This window comes from Aethalodelphis obliquidens, unplaced genomic scaffold (genome assembly GCF_003676395.1).
Source record: "Aethalodelphis obliquidens isolate GAN/ISIS:26980383/991018 unplaced genomic scaffold, ASM367639v1 scaffold51, whole genome shotgun sequence".
Classification (NCBI taxonomy): domain Eukaryota; kingdom Metazoa; phylum Chordata; class Mammalia; order Artiodactyla; family Delphinidae; genus Aethalodelphis; species Aethalodelphis obliquidens.
In genome coordinates, this window is record NW_020837995.1 from 15,347,084 (window position 1) to 15,374,932 (window position 27,849).

General features: G+C 39.2%; 2 protein-coding genes across 5 annotated transcripts in view; one reads left to right on the forward strand and one right to left on the reverse strand.

Annotated features, from left to right (window-relative positions):
• SLC12A1 (solute carrier family 12 member 1) overlaps window positions 1-19,561 on the forward strand; it is a 91,190-nt gene extending 71,629 nt beyond the window's left edge. Inside the window, exons 20-26 of the mRNA XM_027084237.1 lie at window positions 4,087-4,230; window positions 7,479-7,610; window positions 7,850-7,961; window positions 9,676-9,762; window positions 15,698-15,833; window positions 17,196-17,263; window positions 18,276-19,561. Coding sequence (XP_026940038.1) covers window positions 4,087-4,230; window positions 7,479-7,610; window positions 7,850-7,961; window positions 9,676-9,762; window positions 15,698-15,833; window positions 17,196-17,263; window positions 18,276-18,411 — 815 coding nt within the window. The 3' untranslated portion in view covers window positions 18,412-19,561. The remainder of the gene's footprint in view (window positions 1-4,086; window positions 4,231-7,478; window positions 7,611-7,849; window positions 7,962-9,675; window positions 9,763-15,697; window positions 15,834-17,195; window positions 17,264-18,275) is intronic.
• Window positions 1-27,849, reverse strand: part of MYEF2 (myelin expression factor 2) — a 180,902-nt gene that overhangs the window by 134,493 nt on the left and 18,560 nt on the right. For all 4 annotated transcript variants that reach the window (XM_027084225.1, XM_027084223.1, XM_027084224.1 and 1 more), the window contains 2 exons: window positions 27,746-27,834; window positions 26,675-26,753 (listed from right to left, as the gene is read on the reverse strand). The gene's annotated coding sequence lies outside the window, so the exon portion shown is untranslated. The remainder of the gene's footprint in view (window positions 1-26,674; window positions 26,754-27,745; window positions 27,835-27,849) is intronic.

Below are 27,849 nucleotides of genomic sequence, written 5' to 3' on the forward strand. Positions count from 1 at the left end.
CCCTTTCCAGGGTAAGGAGCCCTTTCCTTCCTGCTCATTCTTCGGATTAATCCCACCTGTCCTACCTTCTGTCCCATTCCAGCCTGGTTTGTACCATCAGCTGCTATCGGCCCCTCTTTTTATAACTCTGTATATAGCATTAACTCTACTTCTTTCAAACATTGTCTTTTGTACCAACCCCCCTTACATACACACATACTGTACACACTCCCACCCCTGACAAGAGTTCACATGTTTTTCTTCCTTTACAGAGATAATGCTGTCAAATGTTTTGAACTGTACTGAACAGAATTGAGCTGTTCTTTTATTTCAACAAACTATTCTTGAGTGATTATGGCGGTGAGCACTAGCAAGGCAGGGGCACAACTAAGAATGTGAGAGGGAGTCTGGGAAGCCTAAGCATGGGTTTTGGAATCAGACAGGCCTGGGTTCAAACTCAGCTATCCAAATGGGAATAATTATAGTACCTACCTCACAGATTTGTTGCTTGGATGAAAGGATATGATGGCTGCAAAGTATTTGGAATTGTACTTCCCACAAAATAAACTTTCAGTAAATGGTGGTAATGAAATATGACATAAGCTACCCTCCAGGAGTTTGCAGACTAGTGGGGTTATAATAGACATGTATCTTAAAACTCTATTCTATGTCACATAGTTATAGTTAGTGGAATAAAGGTTGAGGAAGAATATTATGGAAATATGGAGTATTACAGAAATTTCTCTGACAGAAATTTGAGGATGGTTTTTTCAAAAAATGCATAGTGGGTATTTTTTCAATAGACAGATATTGGCAGTCAGAGCACATCACTGATGAACGATGGTAGAAGGATGAACACTAGAATTGGAAACAGAAGACCTGAGTCACTAGCTATGCAACCTTGGACAAATCGCTTGAATAGTGTGAACCCAAGTTTCCTTCACAGCAAAATGGGGAGAATGAGGAGAATGCTACTAGCTCTGCCTGCATCCCAGTATTGGTGCTGGGATGAAATAAAATACTATTGGAAAGGGCACTGTGAATCCTGAACATCACAGTGTATGGTGGTGGTGGTGGAAACAGTAAAGAAATGAGTAGTTTTCAGTCAGCCTCGTGGAAATCAGTTTACGTCTATCTATTCCTACTCCCTTGCTTTATCTCTCCTGTGATTAATGGTACACTTTTGCAAGTCAGCTAGCCAGTACTTCAGTTGAAAGAAATGTTTGGACAAAGTCTACTCGTGATTTTGCATGCAAACAGAGGCAAACAGTAGGCCAGATAGATTAATTCAGGAGAACAGATAATCAAAATGTCACTTCTACCTAGCACTGAAAAGAGAAAAGCAGGGAGTGCACAGAAGGAGGCCTTAGATCATCTACAAAGTGAATAATTAAGAATTAACTTTAATAAGAATTTGCAACATCACTGTGAGTGGTCATACCACTGTGTGCATCTGAAAATCCAAGATGTCCAAGCAGGCAGATTTTAGCCTTTAGAATTGACTCTGTCACCCTCTGTCTCTGTCGTCTCTGAGGGAACTGCTGAATCTGACTCATTCACACAAAGTCTAGTTTTGTCTCTCAGGCCTGGGATTTTGCAGTTTGCTCTGTCCAGGATAGGCTTTGTATATACCTTTGAGCAAATTATTGGAGCAGCTCCCAGTTCACTCAGCCAGCTGAATCCTTACAAAGGAGGATTTATTTACTTTTCCTCCTTTGTCCAAATTAGAGGACAAAGAACATGGCAAGTAGTGGCTAATCACAGGGTATGCTGGAGCCTGCTAAAAGAAGAAAAGTAAAAGAACCCCCTCCCCAGTGTAACCCTTGCAGTTGCCCCCAAAGCAGCTCACAAATTACGTGCCTTCCAGATGACTGCAAAGAACAGGTTACCCCATAGCTGACCCCTGCAACAACCCACAGAATGGGTAATAGCTAGAGACCCATCACCCAGGACAATGATGCTGCTTTTCTGGGGCAGCCTGTCATATGTACCCATATCCTTAGAGTCTTCTCTTTAAAATGACAATTTCGAGGGGACCATAGTTTTGGGGAATTAACTTGGCATTACACCATGTGCCTGAGTGTTTAGGTTCATCTGAGGATAAAGAGTCGGAGGTTAATAAAAACAACCCTGAAATAATAGCAATAAGCCAACAGCAGAAGGTCTTCATAGAGGAGAGCATACAGAACTTGGAGTCAAGCAGACTTCTTGCACTGGAACCCTGTTATTTACTGGGCGACATCAGACAAATTATTTAAACTTTCTGAGCCTCAGTTTCTTCATCTACAAAATGAGGATAATAATAGTAACTTTCTCAGAGTTGTTTGGGAATGAATAATATGCAGCACAGTCCCTGGCACCCAAGAGTGTACAATAAATATTAAATTCTAAAATAACTCCCAGCCTTCTCAAAATACTTGATTTGCTTTGCATGACTAAGCCGATTTCCAGAAGTTGCATCAATACACTGCCTATAGAAATGCACTCATTGCTTTGTTCTCTAAGGAGCAACAAAGCACTGTTCAGGAGCTGTTTATTCTTTTTACAAAGCTAGGAGGGTGGGAAAGGCAAAAGGCTACAGTTTTCCATTTCACAGATAGGAAATCAGAGGCATAGGAAAAGTAAATGACTTGCCCAATGTCACACAAAGCCAGGAGCAGAGCTGTAATTGGTTATGACCCCCAGTGCAATGCAGCTTGTGTTCACCTTTTGAAAGTCAGGGGTAAGCAACTCCTGTCTAAGCTTTAATACCATCTATCTGATTTCTTAGATTTTTCTATAGCTGCTTGCTGGTCTTGAGAACCTTTGAAGCTTTGGGGAAATCACATGGGTGATTTGACCTTAAGTCTCATGCCACCGGCAAAAGATTAATTGCTAGCACCTGGAAAGGGGCCAGACAATTCTGTGTAGCTGAATAACAGCACCATCTAGGGATGTGACTGTCCTGACAGATTTAGTTAGTACAAAATTGATAAATCTAGAGTTTGTATAGCTTCACTTCCCAGATAGACAAGGCAACAGGCTCCGAGGGTTGACATTTACAGTAGCCCTACCAGTGTTTCGTAACACTGAATCTAGGTTTTCTACTCTCTTCCTCGGAACCTGGCTCATTTTCTAAGGCTCTGTCTTTAGTAGGCAAGAAGATGAGGGAATCTGACAAGAGTGCCACCTTACGACTGTAAGCAAGAATGCCCATCATTCTTTAACACAGCCATATGATTGCCTTTAAAGTCTTATTTATTTACCCTGATTCAGTGCAGGTTAAGGTCAGAGAGGGATGCAATGATTACACAGCAGCTAGGAATTTTCCGTCATAATCAGACTCCAAAAAAGATAAAAGGCAGCTAAATGCAACATAAAAGCTTGGATAGTAGGTCTAAACCCTGGACAGGACAAAATTTTGCACAGCTTGACTCTTATTCCAGACTCCAGTGTCATGAGGCCCTTTTTAGCAATGTGGACTCCGACAGGCACACAGAAACCTCAGCTTTTCTTTCTTTTGCTTTGGTCACTCACTCCAGAAAGTATCTTTGCTTCTTGGAAAGAACTGTTGGTGGTGGATATTTTTCACTGTAATTTGTATTTGGAGCCCACAGGGTTTATTATTAGATATGGTTCTCTTTCCTTAATTCTTGTTCTCTAGTTTTATGTTTCAATTCAGGAGGCATTGCTCTGTGCCTGATATACACCCAGTATACTTCTGTAATTTTTGTCACTCCCAGTTGTAAAATATCTAGCCCAGTAGCTTAGGTCAGTAAATCAGTAGCTTTCAGTGTACAAGATCTTATTACAGTGTATCTGGTATTTTGTGTTGCCAGTAGTAAATAAAGATGGCATTAAACAGCCCCCTTTGCCCTCACACATAAAAAACCCAGTGTCTTCATGTATTATAACAACACATAGAGTCATTTTTCTGAGCTAGTTGTTACTTTCTGAATACAATTTAGTGATATACGTTATTTTAATAATCATTCAGAAAAATCATATATGTATAAATAATCATTTAATTGCATAGACACCATTTTTAATATTAAAATCGTTAATAAGATTGTTCCTAGAAACTTTGCTGCTCTGAGCAGAGTAAGTGATTTTGTCTTCTTTCATCAGATGAATTAGAGAAGTTAGAACAGGAGAGACTGGCTTTGGAAGCCACTATCAAAGATAATGAATGCGAAGAAGAAAGTGGAGGCCTCCGAGGCTTGTTTAAAAAAGCTGGCAAGCTGAACATTACTAAGCCAACTCCCAAAAAAGGTAAGTGCCTTTAAAATTTACAGGAAAGATTACAAGACGAGCCACGACTTGAGTGTCTATGGGGGTCAGTAGTGAGCATCTAAAACGTTGGGGACATTGAGAGTAGGTAAGGACTGAAAGATATTTCCTTAAGAGAAGACAGCATGGCTGGGCTTCCCTGGTGGCGCAGTGGTTGAGAGTCCGCCTGCCGATGCAGGGGACACGGGTTCGTGCCCCGGTCCGGGAAGATCCCACATGCCGCGGAGTGGCTGGGCCCATGAGGCCACAACAGTGAGAGGCCCGTGTACCTCAAAAAAAAAAAAAAAAAAAAAGAGAAGATAGTATGGCTAAAAGGTAGAAGCTATTGTAACTTATCAACAACATGCACCCCTTTGTACCATCTTACTGTAAAAACTTTGCTTTAAAAGTTTGGGTTTGGGAGTCATACAGTGCTTTAGCAGATGGAATGTCATAAAACAGAAAATTCTTAGTTAAGATGTAAAGGGGATAGAAATTCGTGACCCAGCCCCCAAACTGGTTTATCTACACCCACACACCTCACACACACCTTGCAGACATTTCAGGAGATTGAAAGTCGACTGGTATAGGTAAATAAGGGATCCAGATAGAATTCTAATTTCAAAAATGCATCTCTATCACAAACCAGAATTCCGGACTTGGAACTTCATTGACTCTAATTACCTGCAGATTTTGGCTGAATGGTACACTTATATCTGAATGTTCAGTATACATCCCAGAAATGGAGGACCACAGAATGAGACCTTGTTATAAGTTTAATAAACAGGTGATTCAACTAACTGATTTTTTTGAAAATTGCTTTCTTTCCAGAAACGCTGCCGGTTTGAGTTTAATAAGGTCCACAGCGACCTCTGCTGGTAGAAAATTAGAATGTTAACATTTCTTTCTTTCATGCACAAATAATCCTATATAGTTACTGAAGTCATTCACTGGTGTAACGCCCAGGAAAGATCATGTCTCTGGCAGGGTCTCCAAGTCAAGTAGCAAGATCCAAACTGAGACTTAGCTGCTGGTCTAGGTTAATAAGAGCCAACCTTTCAAAGAGGCCCTTCAAAGAGGTTGTCTCCTACCCTGGAAAAGGTTTGGTTCTGTTTGCTTATTTTCCTACTGTGACCCAAGGACTAAATTTAACCTGTAATACAACATTTTTTTTTTTTTTTTTTTTGCGGTACGCGGGCCTCTCACTGCTGTGGCCTCTCCCGTTGCGGAGCACAGGCTCCGGACTCGCAGACTCAGCGGCCATGGCTCACGGTCCCAGCCGCTCCGCGCAATGTGGGATCTTCCCGGACCGGGGCACAAACCCGTGTCCCCTGCATCGGCAGACGGACTCGCAACCACTGCGTCACCAGGGAAGCCCTACAACATTTTTATATATTTACACAGAATTATAGGAAATCCAAACATTTCCCTTCTTCAAACACTAGAGGTACCCTTCGGTGCCAGGAACATTCCATGGGCTAGGGGAGAACCTACTGTGCCTTTGTCCCCTTAAAAGGACATTTTCTAGAAAAATGATGTGTTTGAATCTAAAGTTGGAGTTACATCAGGTCTTTCAGGGTGTAAATATTAGAATAAGACCATCTGGATACTAACTACTATCTTCTTTCCTTTTCAATTATTTCCTGTACCCATGAGAAGAATTAACTATCCATTGAATCTGCACTATGCAATGGTACAATCTGAAAAGCAATGGAAAATTCAGAAGTCATAACCCATACTGCTCTCTAGCTGATGGGGAGGACGGAAGCATTAAGGTCCTTATTAGTGAAAGTGGGACTTAGTTATTCTGGAATGCTGTTTCTGCGTCGCAATACTTTTGGCAAAAATGTACACCTCTGAAAGTCAACATGTCTCACTGTTCAGAAAAGCAAGATTATGTTATGTTTTATTTCCAACACCTACATTTTCAAACACAGCTCTGAAGTAGGCCCCTTCACTGCTCCAGGCCTTTGTTAGCTGACCACTCTTCTGACTTAGGACCAACTCCGCCTCCAGGCACTCATACACGGTCCTCTGGATGCTTTGATTTGCATGTAAGTGGGGGCAGAGTTTGGTCCGTTTTGTAAAGATATTTAACTTTCTCCCTTAGCGGTCCTAGGGAGATACAAACTATATGAGATAATTGCTTCAGAACCGACAGGCCCAAACACGAAAACAACAAAAGACAGAACAAAGCATCCTCAGAACCTCTTAGATCAGAGAGGAAGCTCTGAAGAGGCTGTCAGCTCTACTCTAAGCACTATGCTGACACCCTCGCTTTGAAATAGAGCAATGAAGTCACAACTTTCAAAGACGTGGAAATGAGAAATAACATATATGGAGTAGGAAGGAAACCCCTACTGGGAAATAGGAGCAACGGTTCTGAGCAAACACTGCCCTAGTTCCCTGGTACACTTTTGCTGTGTCCATGTTAGGGTGGAAATTGCATTAAAAAATTTTTTAAAGTACTTTATGTACACTCTTAACTATAACTCAAGAAAAGGTGTTTTTAATCATATTTCCTGGCTTTTTCATCTCATTCACAGAGATTCAAATAGCTCAAATGGATTTACCTTAGATTCACAGATTCCTTGAAGAGAAAACAAAAGAGTAAGCCAGGTCCACATTAGGACCAAAGGGTCACAAAAGAGTAAGCCAGGTCCACATTAGGACCAAAGGGTCATAGAGAGTCAAGATGGTCATGGTCCCTGGCAACGTTTATAATCCAGACATTGATGGAGTTTACACCAAAATTGCGCTCAAATGAACAAACTGTCTAGTGAAGGAGTACTTCTGATTCTTCTGCTTATCTCTAGAAAACCAATAACCACATGTTCTACTTCTAGGTACATCTGAAAATATAAGTTGAGTTATACCTGAAATTTGGAAAAATCGGGATATTTTGGCTTTTGTATCAGATAATTTAGCATTGGTACCTGCCTAAATAATAGTTCTGCTCTGAGGGAGATTACTAAGGATCTGAAAAAAAAAATCTGCTGCTTTATAATGAAAACTGCAATCATAAGATCAATATCAAGTTTTTCTGAACTGTTGAAGGTGATCTAAATTATTGTGGAATTTGACCTTTATCTCTCCTCTTCCGGAGAATAGGACTCACTATTTACCCATAAGTATGAAAAACTTACAAATTCATGACCCTTCCTCTATTTTCCTGAAGAGATTTATTAGAAAGTTATTTTGCTTCTTTCCTCAAAAGACAAATGGATGTACTACTTTCTCTTTCATTACAGACAGCAGCATTAACACAATCCAGTCGATGCACGTGGGGGAGATCAACCAGAAACTGGTGGAAGCCAGCACCCAATTTAAAAAGAAGCAAGGAAAAGGCACAATTGATGTTTGGTGGTTGTTTGATGATGGAGGTAAAAAATTCCAGAATATACACTAGGGAGCAGAATTTCTATGTTGATAAATTTAACAAACTGCATGGGAACGTATATGAAACGATATCAGTTAAAGAATAACATTTCCGTGTTCTCCAAAGATTTAAATTAGGTAGGAGCTATGAATGTGGCAAAGAATAAAGATATGAAGCTACTCATTTCCTTTCAGTTGGATATGCTCATTCTTTTGTCATAATCTACTCTCTTTTTGTTGTTAGGGTTAACACTCCTTATCCCCTATATCTTGACTCTCAGAAAAAAATGGAAAGACTGTAAATTAAGAATCTATGTCGGAGGGAAGATCAATCGCATTGAAGAAGAAAAAATTACGTAAGTAATTTATCACTCCCGTGTTTGGATGTTTGCTGTTTTAATGCTTTAATTTTAAGAACTGTAAGCACCTTTGAGGCACAATAAATTTAAAGACAAAGTCACCACGATAGGCCTCAAGCTTACTTGTCTCTGGTCAGTAAATTATCTGTGTAATTTTTCTAATCATTGTCTTCAGTCCTTTTATCCCCTTCCACAAATGCTTCCAACAAGCATTTGGCACAGAAGCCTCATCTCAAGTCTTGAATGAGAGTATCATTATCTTGTATAATGTTTATTTTGTTCTGACTGGTAAATGCATCCAAGAAAGGAAGAGCCTGAAGGCATCTGTGTCCAATAGTTTCTTCTGGGAGATTCAAACCTGTTAATTCACAGCAGGCACTCTAGCACAGCACACTTAGAAGAGAACAGAGAGACTACATCTGGTCCGAGCCACAGCTCTGCCACCAACAAGCTGCAGGACTTTGCAACAGTCACTGCACATATCTGGGTCCCCAGTTTTTCACTTGTAGTGTGAAAGTGTTTAAATGGATGACTGTTGATGGCTCTTCTAATTAAAAAAATAAATAAGTCCCACGGTGTTAAGTCTGTGTCTCTCTTATTACTTTAGTCATGGAGAGTTGATCTGTAGTTTTGAGAGCAACAAGCATGCCGAGAGTGTGGTGTATCCAAAGGTCTCGGGCGGGAATCTGGAGAATGCCCTTTGGCGGCATTTGGTCCCTCATGACATGCCTAAGTCCTAGCCCTTCCTGGAACTGCTACTTCCAGAAATCACAAAATAATGACTGGCTCTTATTCAGTAGTTTTCCACATTTTCTCCCCACTCTTAGAAAGATATTATAAATATTTAATTCCTCGTAAAGAGAGTCATACTAAAATGGAAACTAACATGAGGTCTACAATAATTTATATTTTCTTAAAGCCTCTAGTACCTTATTGGGACAAGTGATAAAATTGGAAAATGGTGGTGGATTAGATGGTAGTAGGGCATCAGTGTTAAATTTCCTGATGTCAAAAACTGTACTCTGTTAATAAAAGAGAATGTCCTTGTTCTTAGGAAATACCCACTAAAGTATTTACAGGTAAAGGGGCCTGATATCTGCAACTTACTTTAAAATGGAAAATAGGTAGGAGGTAGAAAGCCAGCAAGCAAAAAATATATAGAAAGACAGATGTAGATAGAAAAAGAGAAAAGGAGAACGACAGATCAAATGGGGCAAAATATAAACAGTTGGTGAATCTGAGCTTTCTTTGCACTATTCTTGTAACTTTTTTGTAACTTTGAAATTATATCAAAATTTTCAGTTTCTAGGGGAAAAAACCTTTAATCTATAATGATGTAATAATTTATAATAATTATTAGTTTGTCAGTAACTCTATAAAAATTATCCATAATAGTCAATAAGTATTGGAACTTGCTCTCTTTTTTCCAAATGATAAGGAAGAGAGGACAGCTCCACAATATCTTCCCTGAAACATGAAGGCAGAGCTGGGTTTGCTGTTTCCAGTGACTGCACCTACAGAAATTTCTCCTTGCCTTCAATGGAATAACTTGGCCACATTTATCTGTATTCATCAAGTACTGTAATGAAAATCAAACACTAACCAAAGCCTTTGTCCAAAATCTAAGCTGAAATAAGACATGAAATCAAAACTCTTTGATTGAAAACAGCTAAATATGCAATGATGAAGTGTTTCTCTCTTATATTTTCAGAATGGCTTCCCTCCTGAGCAAATTTAGGATAAAATTTGCAGACATCCATGTCATTGGTGACATCAACATCAAGCCAAACAAAGAAAGGTATGAAACATTGAACAAGATCCATTGTTTATTCGTGGTACTCTCGCCTTCTCTTCTGTGTTAATTATCAGAAGGTAAAAATGTTATGGATTTACTGCAGTGACTCCTGATAGGGTATAATAAAAAGGGATTTCAAATAATCATGACACAGAGCTATCACGTTCTAATGGAAGGAAAAGGTTTTAAGGTGAAGATGAACTTGAGAGGAAGAATTGTTGAAACACCATTTAGTTAACATTTTAAAATTGCCCTTCATGTTATTGGTTTCTATGGTGGCAAGATTAACAGGAAGCACAAGCTCAGACAATTCTGACCTGAGCAGTCAGGGTAAGTTTTCATTATTGAACATTACTGGTGGGGCATCCTGAATGGGAAGCCTATGAGAGCCCCTAAAGGCGGTCTCTAAAACTATCTGAAGCCTGGCAAGAAAATGTATTGCTTCCAAAATTTTTAAATGAAAAACATTGAAATAATTGTTTAAATGTCTTCGAAACAACATCATTTTAACTTCATTGATTGTTAAATTTGTCAAGTCCATGATATTTGAAAACAATTTGTAGGTAGATCTTAAAAGGAGTTCCCAGAGGTGTAAGAAGATTGTCTGAAAATCATAGCCAATTATAAATTAAAGTACTTAGAGCAATGACTTAGCAATTATAAAATATTTTCAATTGTTTACAGTCCAAAATCATATTTACTGTTGCATCTAGATGCAGTTTAATACATTTGATTTGGTGTGGAATGGGGTCTCCAAGGGTTGGAGTAGAGGGAGACACGAAGGTCTCAGTATGGCCTAGGTCCTTGCTGGACTCTTGGACCTCTTCTCATTTCTGTTGACCATCATTTCTCCTTCCTCCTGCAGTTCTTGATGGATTGCAATTCCATATTCCTTGAGCCTTCTTGCTCTTACCTTCTTTTGATTCACTGTTATCCCAGATGAGCTTAATAACTAACTGAAAATCATCCAAATTTACGACGCATTCTTATTGACCAAATGGCAACCTCGAACTTCATATAGTTTGAGGGTGTTCATGATTCCTCCAATGTTATCGGTCAGTTAAAACAGCTTTATGAAACATCTTAACTGTGATAAGAAAGCTATAATTGACAGGGTTAACCTGGATTATTACTATGTAGTATTTCCTTATATCATATATACCACTAATGCCTTTCATTCCTGTATTTCTACAGTTATAAACAGTTAAAAAAAATTAAGAACAGATTTATCATCCTCCTTGGTAAATGGAATTAACATTCTGATATGAAGTGAACTGTCATGTGGTAACCTCTGGTAGCCTTCCACATTTCACTTGAAGAATTTTAATTCCTAAGTCGCTGCCTCTTGGCTTTTGCAGTGATGTGATCAAATGGGCTCATCTTATAGCTCTAATTGGTGGGAATGCATTCTCTTTCATAACACAGCAGGTCCAGTGATTCCCTAGTATGTGCCACTTAGCAACAGGCCAGAGCCTGCCAGCGCTCTGCAAGTACAGGACCATTTACTGTTGTCTAGAGCACAGTCACAGTGTCCCCTACTGACTTTGGATTTTCTATAAGCCCTGGCTCAATGCTCGGCACAGATCAGTCACCTGCTTCTCGTAGGTGAATTCTTCTTGCTGTTGTTTGTCTTATCAGCAGCTAAGGACTGTCTGTGCTTGCTGATTAATTTGTTTCTATATCCTTTGCCTCTTTACCCATCAACATGGTTTTCTCTACCCAAGTCCCTGTTTCCTTCCCTCTCTTTTATGCTAGTCTCTGCCCAGCTGCCATGGTCACCTGCTGCATACCCATCCTTTCTGTCCTATCACTGAGGATGTTGATGTATCTCTTTTACTAACCATGCCTCTTCCTTCTTTGAGTGTCCATCACAGGCTAGACGCTCTTCATCTTCCTACCCCTGACCTTTGTTCCATGGTTTCCTCTTCTCAAGGAGAAAACTCTATGCACAGTCGTAAGAAACAAAGGACCCAGGCATTTGTGCTTTTGTCCTGGTATCTAAATTTGACTTTAGACACCATTCTGATTTGGTGTTTCTTACATATCCTCCACATCCTGCAGTGAAGAGTTCTATTCCCCTTTCTCAGGAAAAAAAAAATGAATTAGTTTTCACAATTGTGGAGATTCTCTATGTGATATTTCAAGGTCTTGAGGAAGATGCAGGAAAAAAAGTCCATTCTTACTAGAATAACTGCAGTGAATGTACCCTGGTGTGAAGACAAAAGGCCACCAAGAAGAGGTGTGCTGGAAGTGCCATCCTTCTGTCTTCAGTCTTCAGCTATTAACTGATGCCGTATTACTTTATAAAACAACCACATGTCCAATGCTGGCAATGCCTTTTCCAATATTTGAAGGTTAATTCTAGGACAGAGAATGGTCATTCAGTAAATCTCACAAATGGCCACTGGTAGCACACCTAGCACCTTTGTGATAATTTTTAAAAGGCAACTCCTCTGAGTGGTTTAATAAGAGAAAGAGAACTCTTCCTCTGGGCTGATGCAGCCCCAGGCCCAGGGCCCAAAGCTTACAGCACTGTCTCAACTTCAGCTTTCACATAGGCCTTGTTGGTCAGGCAGCCCTGGTCTACCATTAACAGCTATCTCCTGATCACTGTTCTTTCTTGGTCACTATTTTCACACAATGTTGAAAATAGTTTGTCAGTGATTTCCGTGTTGGAGGCTAATGTTAACTGTCCTTCAATGACCTTTAATAGATCTTTCAACTACCCGTAAAACATGAGCAAGTCTTGATGGAGACATTCTATCATAAAAGTATTATCTATAAATATGGTAGAGCAAGGGTGAAAGGGAGTACAAAAGCAAAGTTAATGAGAAAATAATTGGGAAAACTGAAAAGCTCTTGTGGCTAAATTTCATTTTTTATTGTATAGACTGAATTAAAAGTAATAGGCCAATAGAACAGCAATCTTTAAACAGAAATCAGAGAGACACCAGAAGCAATTCACTAGATAATTTAGTTGAAAGATGCTAGTGTGATCACAAAAACAACAAATACATTAAATTGTGAAAAGAAATCTTATATGAACCTAGGGGGAAATTTTTATGCAGTCAAAAAATGTTTTTAACTTTGTTATTATGAGGAACAAGGATAGGGAAGGCAGGGCAGCTATAAGTTAATTTTTTAAATTAAATTAATTCTCACTTATATTTAATAGTATGTAATACTTGACCTATTCTAGAATCAATTAAAAAATAATTATAAGAAAGATCAGATTTAATAAGAATCAAATAGAAATCCTGAGCTACCTCTGGATCACCAAGCTAGGAGAATGGAAAATGGCCAAATCAGGGATGAGCCTTAGGATGAAGAAATCAAAGATAAACATAGATAAGGAGCAGTAAGAGTTTAGAGAAAATAAATGGACAAATACAGCCCCATTATAACCTACCGTGTCACTTAGCATGCTTCAATTGCAAGTAAAAGAAAACTCAACTCATAGTGACTTAAATAATGGAAATTATTATCAAACTTAACTGAAAAATCCAAGGGTATTTTGGCTTACAGGTGAAGCTTGATCTAGAAGGTTAATTTTACAATTAAGGACTAATTCTCCTTCATTCTCTCTACTCTGCCTTATATTATGAACTCATCAATCAAAGTTGACTTAGCTTATAAAACCAAGATGAATGCCCATAGCAGCCAGAACTACATATTTGCTCATTTGTGTTCAGTGGGAGAAAAAGTTTGTCTCTTCCCCAGTTGTTGAACTCAGGTCATTGGCTGCATTCAGGTAGCACCAACCCAAGCCACTGAGCCACGTGCTGTGGTCAGTAAAATGCAAGGTGCCTGTTGGTCAAGATTTCCTGGGTTATGTGCCCACCCTGGCCAATCAGTCTGGCAGAAGAAATAGAATTGTATTGACTGTCTGATGCTGGGGATAGAGTCATTCCCACCCAAACTACAATGGAGAAACACAGTGTGCATGCTGGGGGGACAACCAGCAATCTCCTTTCCACTTTCCATTTCTTAGGAAACTATTTTTGAACTGCTCTTTCTAATAAGCGCCTGGGCTGAGATGCAAAGAAAACTCTTATCCTGATCAAAATAATTATATGTAGAGCTTAAACAGAGAAGCTGTCAATTGCTAACCTCAGTCCTATGGCTGCTGAGTAAAATGAATGCCTTGCTTTTACAGGGCACTTCATACTTTTCAGAGCACTGTCACCCAAATCATCATATTAACACTCACAACAACCACGTGCCAGCTTTGAGCAGCCATTATTACCCCCTATTATAGGCAAGGTTATCCAGGTCAAGGAGGACAATGGAAGAGCTGGAGCAAGAATCCAGGCTCTTTTCTCCTAGGCCAGCAACTTTGCGCTGATTACCGCCAAGGTCTCTGAAAGCACAGCACTGTTGGGAGGAAGAGCAAATAAAAGTATTGTGTGGCTGAAAGAATAATAGGGCATATCAGTCTTATTCCTTCCCTGTCACTGTCTACCATTCTAAATAAGTCAAAGCACCAGAAATCTACTGCATTAAGTATCTCTTTAATCCCTTAAAAAAAGCACACTGGTAGAGACAACCTACTCCTTTGTAATCTCTGTACTTTGTACAAATCCTAAATCAGGACAACTGATGAGATCACTGAACTCATTGCTTCATATTTTAATTTCTTAACCTAACATCACATTGATTCTAATTATCACTCATTCCAAAGTTACTAAATTATAAGTAAGCCACATTATATAAAACCAGAGAAAACTTTATATTTGAGATCATCTTACAGTAGCATAGTAAAGACAACTACTCCTACAAATTATAAACTTTGTTTTGTGCTATTTTAAAAATAAGTCTTGCGGCTTTGCTGGTGGTGCAGTGGTTGAGAATCCGCCTGCCAATGCAGGGGACACGGGTTCGAGCCCTGGTCCGGGAAGATCCCACATGCCGCGGAGCAGCTAAGCCCATGTGCCACAGCTGTGAGCCTGCGTGCCACAGCTACTGAAGCCCGCGTGCCTAGAGCTCGTGCTCCGCAACAGGAGAAGCCACCGCAGTAAGAAGACCACGCACCACAATGAAGAGTAGCCCCCACTCACCACAACTAGAGAAAGCCCACGCACAGCAACGAAGACCCAACACAACCAAAAATAAATAAATTAAATAAATTAATTAAAAAAAAGAAAGTCTTATGAGATTCTTATGAAAGACAAGAATGAGATTTTTCAGCAAATTTTAAAATGTTCCACAGCTCTGAGATACTGCTCCTCCTTTTCTATTCAATGATTTCTTCTTAATCGCTCTAAAATGCCCTCAGATTTTAAAATATTATTGAATTTTGTTCTTTCCTCTAACATGCACCTGAACAATAGCCATTTGAAAATCTCAGGCAGCAACATCAGATACCAGAAGGACAAAGGCTACATTATTTACAGCAAACATTCAAATTGTTCTATAGCCATTGAACTCACTTCCTTGCTCCTCTTAGTTACTATTCTCCTACCTGCCTGCAGCCTCCTGCCATGAGTGCGAGTTGCCATGTGGACTAAAGGTGAAGAGGGCAACCCTATCCAACTCTCAGGGATGCTAGTTCATCTCCTACATTAATTCATGAATGTCTCCCATAGAATCTATAAAATAAGCAGAAGCAAATTCATTTATGGGCTGAAGTGTCTACGTTACAACTGTGTCTTTGACTCTATTATGTAGAACATGTATTTGCAGAATAATTACTATCTGTGTGTTTGCCTAGTAGGCTATTAAGGCCTCACACACGTTAAGGCCTTTCCCTGGATAGGGAGGCACTACTAGAGCCATATGGTTTTACTCACAGAAAGTCCCCTGCAAAGATAATTCTTAAAAGATTTGCATGACATTCAGCTCTGATTCTGTAGCCAGCAGGGCTAGTCATACCTAGAGTATCTGTGAAATAATGAGTTGGTTTCCCACTGTGAGGCCTCTTTTATAATTCCAATTTCAGCTGGAAATTCTTTGAAGAAATGATTGAACCATATCGTCTCCATGAAAGCTGCAAAGATTTAACAACTGCTGAGAAATTAAAGAGAGAAACTCCGTGGAAAATTACAGATGCAGAACTGGAAGCAGTCAAGGAAAAGGTAAGGACTTGTCTCCCTTAATCTTTACTTTGCTATCTAACTAGCTGAAAAAGAAAACAGCGGTTGATTTAAAGATCAAGAAGTAATGTATCTATTATAGAATTTCATTATTCAAGATCCAGGGTATCTCCGTATTTCAAGTGCTTTTTCAATCATATTATTGAATATGAGGATTTAGAAAATTGTTTTCATTTTTTAGTATAAAATCAATTTTTAAGTTAAAAACAGGTTATTGATACACACTGTGAGGTCTTCTTTCCAATTTAATTTTATAGAACAGGAGACAGACCCATCCGTCTAAAATAATGTAAGTCAATACATATGAAAAGTAAATATAGATTGACTCACAGTTTGAGACAATAACAAAGAATTTTAACCTGATAAAGTTAGCTATAAAAACTAACATAGGGATCTGAGAAAATATGTAATTGAAGCAATGAATATGAAAGTTGGATCCAGCACACCTTGTAGGACAGATGTAAAATGGTGGGCTCTTCTAGAGAACCCAATAAAATGGGAGTTACCCTAATGGCCTGAGCTGAATGAAGTTGCAATAGTGAGGATGATGAAAAGGGCAGGGACATAAAAATAAGGCAGAAGAATTGACATCTGAATTGGATTAGACATTCAAGGAAAAGGACCACAAGAACCTCTAAAGTACAAAATTTAAATAAATTATATTAGGAGCTGAAGTTGGAACAAATGAGAGCAGGAGATACTACAAGCCTTTCAAATTTAGTGGAAAAATACTGAGCTAAGAATCATAAGCTCTGTGTGTGATAAACTTCCCAGTTCTAACAAAAAGTTTTCATATAATTGAGCAAATCACTTATCTAAACCTTGTTTTCTGAACCAGTGAAATGTAATAATAAATATTACTCTCATCACTGCAAAATAGTTAATGTAGTTATTTTTCCAAATGTGTCTTTTGGTGACTCTTTCATTGAAACCAGTCCCCTGTGCCGGTAAAAATCAAAGAGCTTAAATAAAGATAGACTAGGGTATAACTTATGTTCTTAGGATATCAAATTAGTATCAAGATTAGGTTAGTTTTCTTCAGCTGCAAACCTGTTCCCCAGCACTGGCCATTCTTATCTTCTTTTTACCGTTATCCATGTGGCTTGCTTGTTTTTTTTCTTCTAGAATTTAATAAGCCACTATAGCACAATGATCTTATTCTTTATGTTTCTAAAGTTTCCCATGAGTTTTAAAAACACTGTTAAGTTTCCAAACCTGAATGAAATAACTGTAATTTTTTTAAATGAGGTTTTTCTACTTGTCCATAATTTGAGGTAAGAAGATAAATTCTCATTCACAATTCTGGGAAAACTGCCCTCAACAAAATCTGAATGTTGTCCACAGAGTTACCGCCAAGTTCGACTGAACGAACTCTTACAGGAGCACTCAAGAGCTGCTAATCTCATAGTCCTGTAAGTATCATTGCAGACATTTAAGATTGTTACAGAGAAACCTTAGTTGTGAATTTAAAAGCTCACAACTATTCAGGTGGAAAGTTAAATTTGGAACATGTGGGATTTTAGGCAGCGAGGGAAAATAAAGGCCACCCTGAGACACTGACAACTGAGGCCCATGGGCTCTAGAGGGCTCCATTTGGACTTTCCACCAGGTGTTCCCCACCCAAAGGGCCAGGGGCATAGTGCATGCCCATCTAGAACCCTGGCTCCTCCCAGGTTCCAGGGAACCTGACCCTGGAATTCCCTGCCTAATTAGCCCCAAGCTGGCTACCAAGGTTCCCAGGCCCCTTCCCTAGATAGCTGCTCCTGAGGTATGGAGTCCATAGCATGTTTGCAAGACTCTTTACCATGGGCAGGAGAAAAAGGAGTGGGCTTTTCCATTTCCACTCTTTGCCCTCCACTCCACAAATGTTAGGGGTGTACCTGCTGAAAATATGAATGTTTACCTAAAGATTCATTGCTAAACATGAAAACCAACAATTTCACATTTATACCTCATGAACTGACTCCTATGTACAAAGTTAAGTATGTCTTCAAACAAGGTCTACACTGGAGGACTATCCATTTAAGACATAGATTGTTCTCCTGAATTGGGTGGTAGGACTCAAACAGCTGTTTCTCCCAAATATAAGAGCTTTAAACCATTAGGAATAGTCATTTTTTCCAAAAATGGGGAGAGGTATTGGTTGATCACATTTTCTATTTAAAGAGTGAAAATTTATTATATTTATGCTTTGCCTCTACCCTACAATGCCCAAGCCTATTTTTCTGGTTTGTAGATATTTATATTATCTGAGAAGTATATCAATTTAATATCTATATTCAAAATAATTTCCATGCTTTCATTTTGTCGGGGAGGCACATAAAAGGTTCAGGCCACTTGTTATTACATAGCTCAGATAACTAGTGATGTTACTGCCTGTACTAATTGTCATGTTTGTTCTTTATTTTTCTTCCATGCTGTCAGGAGCCTTCCAGTGGCAAGAAAAGGATCTATATCAGATTGGTTGTACATGGCTTGGTTGGAAATCCTCACGAAGAACCTCCCTCCTGTCTTACTAGTTAGAGGAAATCACAAAAATGTCCTGACGTTTTATTCTTAAAAGATAAAGGATTAGAACACATTTTACCTTAATGTATGAATAAGTAGGAGACATGCTCCAGTACTTCATGTTATAAATCTGATCTGTGGATACGCAAACCTCTGGAGACCAAGTAAACTTTGTCATTTTTTAAATTATTACTTAATAGGAGCTATTTTTTTTTTCTATCAGCTTAAGGGGGTGTCAAAGCCAATGCTACCCCTAGAAAAACATCTTGTCATTGCTGTTGAAAAACAAGAAAATTAAGCAAACCCATGCTGGCTTATGCCCATGAAAACCACCAACTTATTGTAAGCTTTTCCAGGCACACCTAATCTTCTGTGTGCTTCTAGGCCCTGGTAGAGGCTTCAGCCACCAGCAGTTTCTCATTAAATGCCTATTGACAGGCTGGTATAGTAACCATGGGTGGTTATCAAAGGAAAAGACCAACTGGGCAGGAAATGTGATTATGCTTGGCCTTCTGAGAAGCTTATACCTACAAAGAAGATTTGAAAATCAGTAACTGAAACCTTTAAGGAGTACTTGCTTCTACACAGTGTTTAAAGCAGTTACCTAAATGAAGTTATTTAATATAACACAGATCATATACTTACAGTGATCTGAGTGATCGCTGATAACATATGGCTTCAATTTGGGGCTGACTGAAAAATATATTAGCTGGATTAGGAGGCAACGTATATTCCAATTAAGTGAAATATATTCCATCCTTAATATATAAATTTCAGTTGCTTCCCCTATTTAGACATTTCCAGCATGGTATTACTTTGCATATTTTTTTTCTAATTAAGTGGGTAGCACAGATGAAGTCTTCATAGATGTTTAATTGAAAACCAAATACCACACATTTCCTAACTGTTATAAAGAAGTATATCCTGAATCATATATTTAGTTACTTTATAGAGTGATTGTATAAATTTAAAAGATAATTAAAACGTGAAGTGGAGAAACTTGCAAATTTGGAATATACAAGTATCGATTTTGTTTCATTTGTTAGTGTTCCTATAATACTTAATCATATTAAAAAACAACCAAAAATTTTTTTCTGATGGATGGCTTGCTTATTTTTTTTCCTGACATATTATGACTGTTTATTCTAACTGATAAAATGTGAGGGGAAAAAAATCAACCTGAAATAAAACCACTCAAATTCGTTTGCTCTGGCCTAGGTCATGCTTTTACCTTTCAGTCACTAAAATCACAGTGCAGGGCTTCCCTGGTGGCGCAGTGGTTGAGAATCTGCCTGCTAATGCAGGGGACACGGGTTCGAGCCCTGGTCTGGGAGTATCCCACATGCCGCAGAGCGACTGGGCCCGTGAGCCACAACTACTGAGTCTGTGCGTCTGGAGCCTGTGCTCCGCAACGAGAGGCCACGATAATGAGAGGCCCGCACACCGCGATGAAGAGTGGCCCCCGCTTGCCACAACTAGAGAAAGCCCTCGCACAGAAATGAAAACCCAACACAACAATAATTAATTAATTAATAAACTCCTACCCCCAACATCTTCTTTAAAAATCACAGTGCAATGGTGTATCAGATTTGAGCCTGAAATTTTCAGTCGGTTGCCTCATCTGCAGGTTGTTTAAAGCTGGGACTCAAGATTAGTCTTCCAGGCCAGACTCTGGCCTCAGAAGGATGACTAGGGAGGGAAAAGGGAAATAGCAAAGCTTAAGAAGCAGCATATCCCTATTCCAAATCTGACACCATTGGACTTAACTCAGGCCTGGATTAGCCCTCTCTCTTGAGCCCTATGTACCTGAAATCCAAATGGCTAGATGCCATCATGGTGACCAGAGCAAGGAGCACCCGGCTTCATCTGGATCTGACACTTCCCTAAAACACTTGATAGGGTCTCTGGAAAAGGTGAAAAGTCATATGACTTCTATAACATGAAATTCTGGCTCTCGTTTCTTGAAGAAGCTGTATGTTAGGTCCGTTAGGAAACAGACTTGGAGAGAGTTTAGCCTGGAGCATGTTTATTAAGGAGTGCCCTTGGGATCAACACCTGTGGAAGGATGAGGGAAAGGTGAGGTGTGATGCAGTCCCAAGGACAGTCTCAGCGACCTCACAGGGAGCTCTGGAGATAGAATGTCCCTTCAGAGTAGTCCCAAGAAGGGCTGAGAGGGCCAGGACTTTATACTCCCACATTTATCAGTCATTGGAGGTGGGTGGCCCAGGAAAGAGTGTGAACTTGGATGAGGCAACTCTCTGCAGGTGAGGCATACCAAAGGGCCTGACAGCTGAAGTCTGTCTGCTGACAGCACTCCCAGATGCTGCGGCAATAAGTCCTTCATTAAACAGGGTGTGGGTGGGGTATCACCATGCCAACTGCAGGGGTCATATAAAGTACTGGTCCAAAAACAAACAAACAAACAAACACTCAGACTGGCCTAAGTTCAAGTCTCACCATTTATTAGTGGTATTACCTTAAACTAGTTATTTAATATTTTGAGGGTTACTGTCAAAAGAGTGACTGAAGGGATGTCCCTTGGGTTCCAGGTTAAGAAAGGAGGAGAACATGGACCAAGAAAAATGGGGATGGGTGGTAGTAAGGGACTGGTGATGATGAGGTCAAGAGCAGCTGTATTGGGAATAGGTTAGGGTAGCAGAAAATTGAAAGGATGGGGGCTATGGTCAAATGCCAACAGATTTTTGTAGTCCTCAGTGTCCTGTCCTTGTTCTTTGATTTACCCAACTCTATTAACCCAACCTCCTACTATCTCCATGTCTATACTCAGGTTGCTGAGCAAGAAGGAGGAGGTTACACATTCATGTTCATTGATGTCCAGCTTTCTCTGTCCCCTCACTTTGTACATGTGTCTCATCAGCATCCCTACCCTTTTCTCACAATGACTTTTCAAAGTCTTCATCACTTTTTCAGTTGGTGACCCTGCCACCATCCCTACAACATAGCCAGGTGCATAGAGACGTAAAACTTTCTTGTGTAAGGAAGACCACACTGGGAGTGTTGCCTTACAATTTCTTCTCTCAATACTCAAGTTTAGAGCTCTTTCAATGGAAGCTTAAAAAAAAAAAAAGATGATAGATTCTTGAGGACAATCATCAGTCTACTAAATTAGACTCTACAGGAGAAGCACCGAGGAATCTGTATATTCTGATGATCCGCAAGATTTTGGAACTCCTGCTTTAGGCAGTCTTCCCTGTTCCTGTGACTTGACTCCCACCATGGGCTGATGCCTCCCAAATTTATAATTCTAACACAGAGCTCCCCTAAGTCTCAGATCCATATATTCAATCACTAATTTTCATGGTGTTTCTCTTTGTATATCCTGCAGACACTCTAAATGCAAGATGACCAGATTTCTGTTAAAAACGAACACACAACTAGAGCAAAGGCATCTACTTCTCTTCCTCCCTTGCCTATCAGATCCTTTCTGAAATGACCAAAAAGACGTACAAATAGGAAAGTTCTGCATCATGGCAGGAAACTAAGGAAGGATGCCATTCACATGATAACATTTTTAGAAATACAATCAAGCTGGAGTTTACATGGGATGAGATTGATGAAAGCTAGAAAAGGTCAGCTTGCAACAAATGCTCCTGAGAAAAATCCAACATGTCACAGGAAATAGTTGCAAGAGACCCTGGGAGAAGTCCACTAACTCCTCCCCGAAGTGTGCAGGTGAAGGTTAGAAGCTGAAGGTACGACAGACAGAGTGCAGCACTGGGTGGGATCCCTTTTGTTGGATCCTGAGAATATTCAGAAATGGCTGCCCGGAGAGGCCAGATGGTATGCTTGGTGAACACTCAAAGCAGACATGGGTATCGCAGTGGAGCATCTCATAGATGTCCTTGAAAGGCACCAGAAAGATATGTGCCACCAATACAGGCGGAGCCAAAGAGAAAATCAGCCCTTGATGCACAATTCTCCTAATACTGTACAGAGAAGAAAACTCAGAGATGGATGATCTTGTCCCTGGGTCTCACTGTTCTTAGGCTGCTGGGTTCCTAAACTGGCACTGGAAGTCGATATCAACCAGGCCTTATTCATTAAATCAAATAGGAGGATTGTAACGATAACCAGGTGATGTGGTGAAGGTCCCTGTGTCATTCACAGAAGATCAGCACATCTGCTGGTTGTCAAACTTAGCATCCACAGGATCCTTGCTGGCTGGATACTGCTGCACAGGTCACCTGGAGCCAGTCCACCTAGATATTTCTAATGTTTTCCTCCACAGAGATGTAGGGGACGTGTTGACATAAGGATGAAATCCGTCTGGACTCCCAGGGGCAGAACAGGAGAAATTCCTCTTTGGGTGTGACTCAGATGTCCCAGTTGCTGACAGATCAGGGCAGCCCCATGAGTTGCAGTAAGAGCCAAGAGGTCAAGCCAAGAGTGCTCAGGGCCCAGCATCTGACCCAGGCATTCCCACGGGGCCACCAGCTGCCCCAGAGCATGGCAGCCCTGGTCTACAGTTAAAATCTCCTCTCCATAGAAGGTGTGTTGGTCAGTCTTACCTCTTCAGGATTTCTGATGCTGAAAAGAACCATCTCAGTCTCCCTTTTTTTAATGCAGAAAAGCGTTTTCAAAAAGAATATATAATATTTCATCTCATCTATGACACCATTCTAAACACACTATTTTAGGTCCCACTAAGGAAGACAAATTTCTGCTATTTAAATTATGACGTAATATCCTATCACTTGGCATTTTGTTATATTAATTGAGATGCCTTTTTTTAGGCTTATGTAGGTATAGAATTTTAAATCACATACCATTCTTGTGCATGTAAAAAAGGGAAAAGATAAGTGAAATAAATTTGGTTCCACTTCAAAGTCCCACTCTTCTTTTCACCTTTCCACTCTTTTTATGTCTGTTTTTTCACAGGACAGATCCTCAGTGCCAGGAGGAGCACTAGTGGCTCAGCATTTCTCACAAGAGAAAGCCAGTGGACACTCTTTTGTCATTGGCTTTAATAATTTTGATAATTCTAGGTTTGAGTAGTTTTTTAATAGCTTAAATTTGTCTCCTAACAGAATTTAAAACATTGTATGTAAATTCTGATGCATAAAGAACATAAAAACAAGGAAAAAATAATCCTAAAAAGTCAGAAAAAAGTTATCATTCAAAAAAAGAGAAATCATACAATAGAATAAAAGACAGATCAAACATACAAGAAATAAACAGAAAATATAAATGTGTTTATCTTTTTTAACAGACTCTCAAATTTAATAAAAATAGATAAAATCAAACTCTATTTGATCTGCTAGCATAGTATTCTAAATTATATATCCAAAAGGCTAAAAACAAAAGAATAAAAAAATATATAGAAACATTCAAACAAAAAGAATAGAGTTGGCAATTTTAATTTCAAAGTTTAAGATTAAAAGAATTAGGAGGGATAAGAGAGCATCATTTTTTACATTTATAAAAGATATATAGCCATAATATAGCTATGATAATAATGGAGCTTTATCTAAATAAATAACATCATATTGACATAAATAACACAAGAATCGTTGGAAGCGAGGAGAGTCACTAAGAAAGTCAATTTTCTTAGGAAACAGCTCACCTATATCTCTAACTTTGACAGATCAAGTATAGGAGAATTCAAACTACATTTTAAAAAAAATGGATTTAATAGGTACCATAGTGCTCACAAACACTACACTGTCTTTTAGAGATCTATAGAATGTTTTTGAAAACAAATTATATATTAGATAACTCAGTAAATTCTAAAATGTAGAAATAGGAAATATTACGCTTTTATTACAATACAATAAAACTAATATTATTTACAAATATATAAAGAACAACATGAGAAATCTTACTCACTGGGAAAATAAAATTCTAAACATCTCATGTCAAAAGAGAAAGAAATAAATATTTAGCAAAAATGACATTGAGAATTCCACATAACAAAACATAGTCTATGCTGATAAAGCAGGCTCAGAGGTAGATTTATATCTATAAATGGATTTATTAATAAATACAAAAAATGAAAGTTAATGGTCAACTCAAGAAGTTAGAAACTGTGCAAGATAATTAAAGGAAAGCATGAAGAAGACATTAAGGAAGAAAAGCAGGGAAGTAAAATTAAAAGCTGAGGTTCTGGAGTCAGAAAGAGAGGGGCTGAGTCTCAGTTTTCCCCCTTACTAGTGGAAGGCTCATTACCTGGCCTCCTGCAGAATCCATTTTCTCATACGTAAAATGAGCATTATTAAAAGATCTACCCTGGAGGGTTATTGCAGGGAAATGAGATCGTGGTTTTTTTTTTTTTTTCCTCGGTACGCAGGGCTCTCACTGTTGCGGCCTCTCCCGTTGCGGAGCACAGGCTCCGGACGCGCAGGCTCAGAGGCCATGGCTCATGGGCCCAGCCGCTCTGCGGCATGTGGGATCTTCCCGGACCGGGGCACGAACCCGTGTCCCCTGCATGGGCAGGCGGACTCTCAACCACTGCACCACCAGGGAAGCCCTGAGAGATCGTGTGTATTAAAAGCAGAGCACAGTACCTGGCTGAGCACTTTGTGGTAAGTACTTAACTAAATGTTAGACCAGGACAGACAAAAACAGTACAACTGATAAGCTCAAGTGCTGTTTGTTGCTACTGCTTAAAAAAAAAAGGAATGTCGAAGGATAAAATATAAATATACAAATTTACAAATGAGCAAGGAACTATGAGTACAACTATGGAGAAGAACACCCTTTAAAACTTTATTCCAGTAAATTATTAAATTCCAGTGACATATATCAATTTCTAGTAAAATATAAATTACTAAAATTAACACATCATGTTTGAATATTTATTTGTAACTGCAGAGAATACCTCTAGAAAAATGCACAAGAAACCAGTAAGAGTTGACTCTGGAGAGGAAAACAAGATTAATGAAGGTGGCTGTGAAAGAGATTTAATTTTTACTATGTACCAATAATAATTACTCAAAAACAATATTTAAAAAATTGAATATATAAATAAATTACTAGCCTGCTAGGCTGTGTTTAGTTCTTAATTCGTGTTTGAAGTGACATATATTGTGAAGGTCATATGAAATAAACTTTTTAAAGTTTTATAAAATGCTCAAAAATATAAGATATTATACCATCATGATATTTTTTTGCACTTATTTATAACATAGGTAACTAAAATATCATGTAGAAAAAGTTGACCCCACCACACAGCCACTGATAAGTTTAGTTTTGTTCCATTTGAGTTTTTTTTTTAAACATGAGATCCTTTTTTTTTCTAATTTATGATTCTCTCCTGGGTAGAAAAATTAGTAGAGAAGAGAAATATTGAGTTGGATTTCCACTACAGCCCTGCATATTTTATTTGCTGAAGCTCAGGAATGGACAAGCATAATATTAATAGGTTCTGGAGTTTTATTTCCTGAGCTGAATGAAACTCAGAATTGCTATTATGCATAGTAGGATGGGGTAATTATAATAATGTGATTTAGTTTGTATGAACCCATGCATTCCAAGTGCAGTATGCTTTTACCCTTTTAAATACAAAATCCAAATAGGATACTGTATTAATTTTCTATTGCTTCATAATAACTTATCACAAACGTATCAGCATAAAACAATACCCATTTATTATCTCACAATTTCCATGGGTTGAGGGTATAGACATAGCTTAAGCTGGATTTTCTGCTCAGGGTTTCACAGCACTGCAGTCAAGGTGTTGCTCAGGCCTGTGTTCTTATCTGAGGCTCAGGGTCCTCTTCCAAGCTCATGTGGTTTTTGGCCAAATTAATCTTCTTGCTGCTATAGAATCCATGGTAGTTTACTTCTTCAAAGCCAACAGGAGAGAAAACCTCTAGATCATCTTTTAAAGGGCTTGCTTTCTTACGTCAGGCCCACCTGGGTCAATCTTCCTTCTGATTAACTTAAAGTCAAATGATTATGAGACTTTACATAATCAAAGTCCCTTCACCTTTGCCAAACATATAGGTAACCTAATCACTGGAGTGGCCATCCCATCATACTCGTAAGTCCTGATCAGATTCAAGGGGAGGAGATTACACAGGGTTGTGAACATGAAGGGGCCACCTTACAATTCTGTCCACCACAAATGCTATCTTGCATTTCTGAAGATCATATTTTAGCTACTAAGACCCAAGCTTGGAATCAGATAATAAGTTAAAAATGGCCTGTGAAGCACCCAAATAATCAAGCAGTAACTAGCAATGACAGCAGGGATGATGCAGCAAAACAACAAAAACATTTTTAAAAAGAAAGTACAAGCCTCGAGTACACAGCAGTTTGAGGTTGTAAGTGTGGTAGGCACAGACTCTACATACCTCACTAGAGCCTGAGGGCATCATCAAGTTGTGAGGAGGCAGCCTAACGTCAGAAAAGTTCAATTTTCTTCTAGGTGCCCTGGTTAAGAAAGCAAGAATGTTTACAGTTCAGCCTCAGAAAAATTTTCCTTCATATGGTTGACATCAAAGGACAGCTAAGCTTCAGTTACCTGGAAAATTAATTTACATGGAATGACCCTGCAGTGAAGCAGAGTGTATGGAGCTCTTGTGTGAGACTTAAAGAGTATATTTTCAGGTTGGGCAGTTCAAGATGAGGGATATAGGAGAACTCAGAGGTTAAGGCCAAGATCTAGGTTATGAGTGTCATCACTTCAGAGCAGGTGACAAGCAATGACATCTGGAGCAAGGAGCCTGGGCTCTCTTTCTCTGCCTGGAAGATCTCTCAGCACAGGGTTGCCTGAGGCCAAAGCTAGGCAGTCAGCTTTTTAGAGAAAGGCATGGTAACTGCCAAGCTGTGGACTCAGCTGCGGAGCCCTGGGGGCCAAAGCTGGGCCTCTGCTCTGATGCAGCTGTTTCCCCAAAGCTGGTGGCTTTCTTCAACTTCCAAATTCAATTCATCTGCTCTTTTGGGTGCCCAAGAGATCAGGAAAAGGAGATACTTCACATACAGACTTTTCTGTTGTTATTTCCAAAGCAGTTATATACTTAGATTTTCTAATTTTCCTGTTGTACTTCTCCCAACAAAGACGTGATAGAAATATTCTCCGGGAAGGTGAGAAGTTCAGAGAAGTAATTTCCTAATGTTCACAGGAACATTTTCAAAATGAGTTCTATTTTAAAATAGAACTTGTGCACCTTGGAGTTAATGTGTCCCAAACTGAGCTCTTGATCTTCCTTCCCAAAGCTGCTCTTTTAGTATTCTTCCAAATCTCAGTAAATGGTAACCCCATCCTTGCCGTAAATCTTGCAGTCATCCTTGACTTCTCTCCCTCACTTCTCATCTGACCCATCAGCAAATTCTAGTGGCTTCAGAGTACATCCAGAATCTAACCATTTCTCATCATTTCCACTGCTACCTCCCTGATACGTGCTACTTCCATCATCTCTCACCTGGATCACGGAGTAGCCTCCTAGAGGGTCTTCCTGCATTGGGCCTTGATCCTCTCCTGTCTCATTTCAGAATAGCAGCCCAAGCAATCCTGTTAAATGAAATA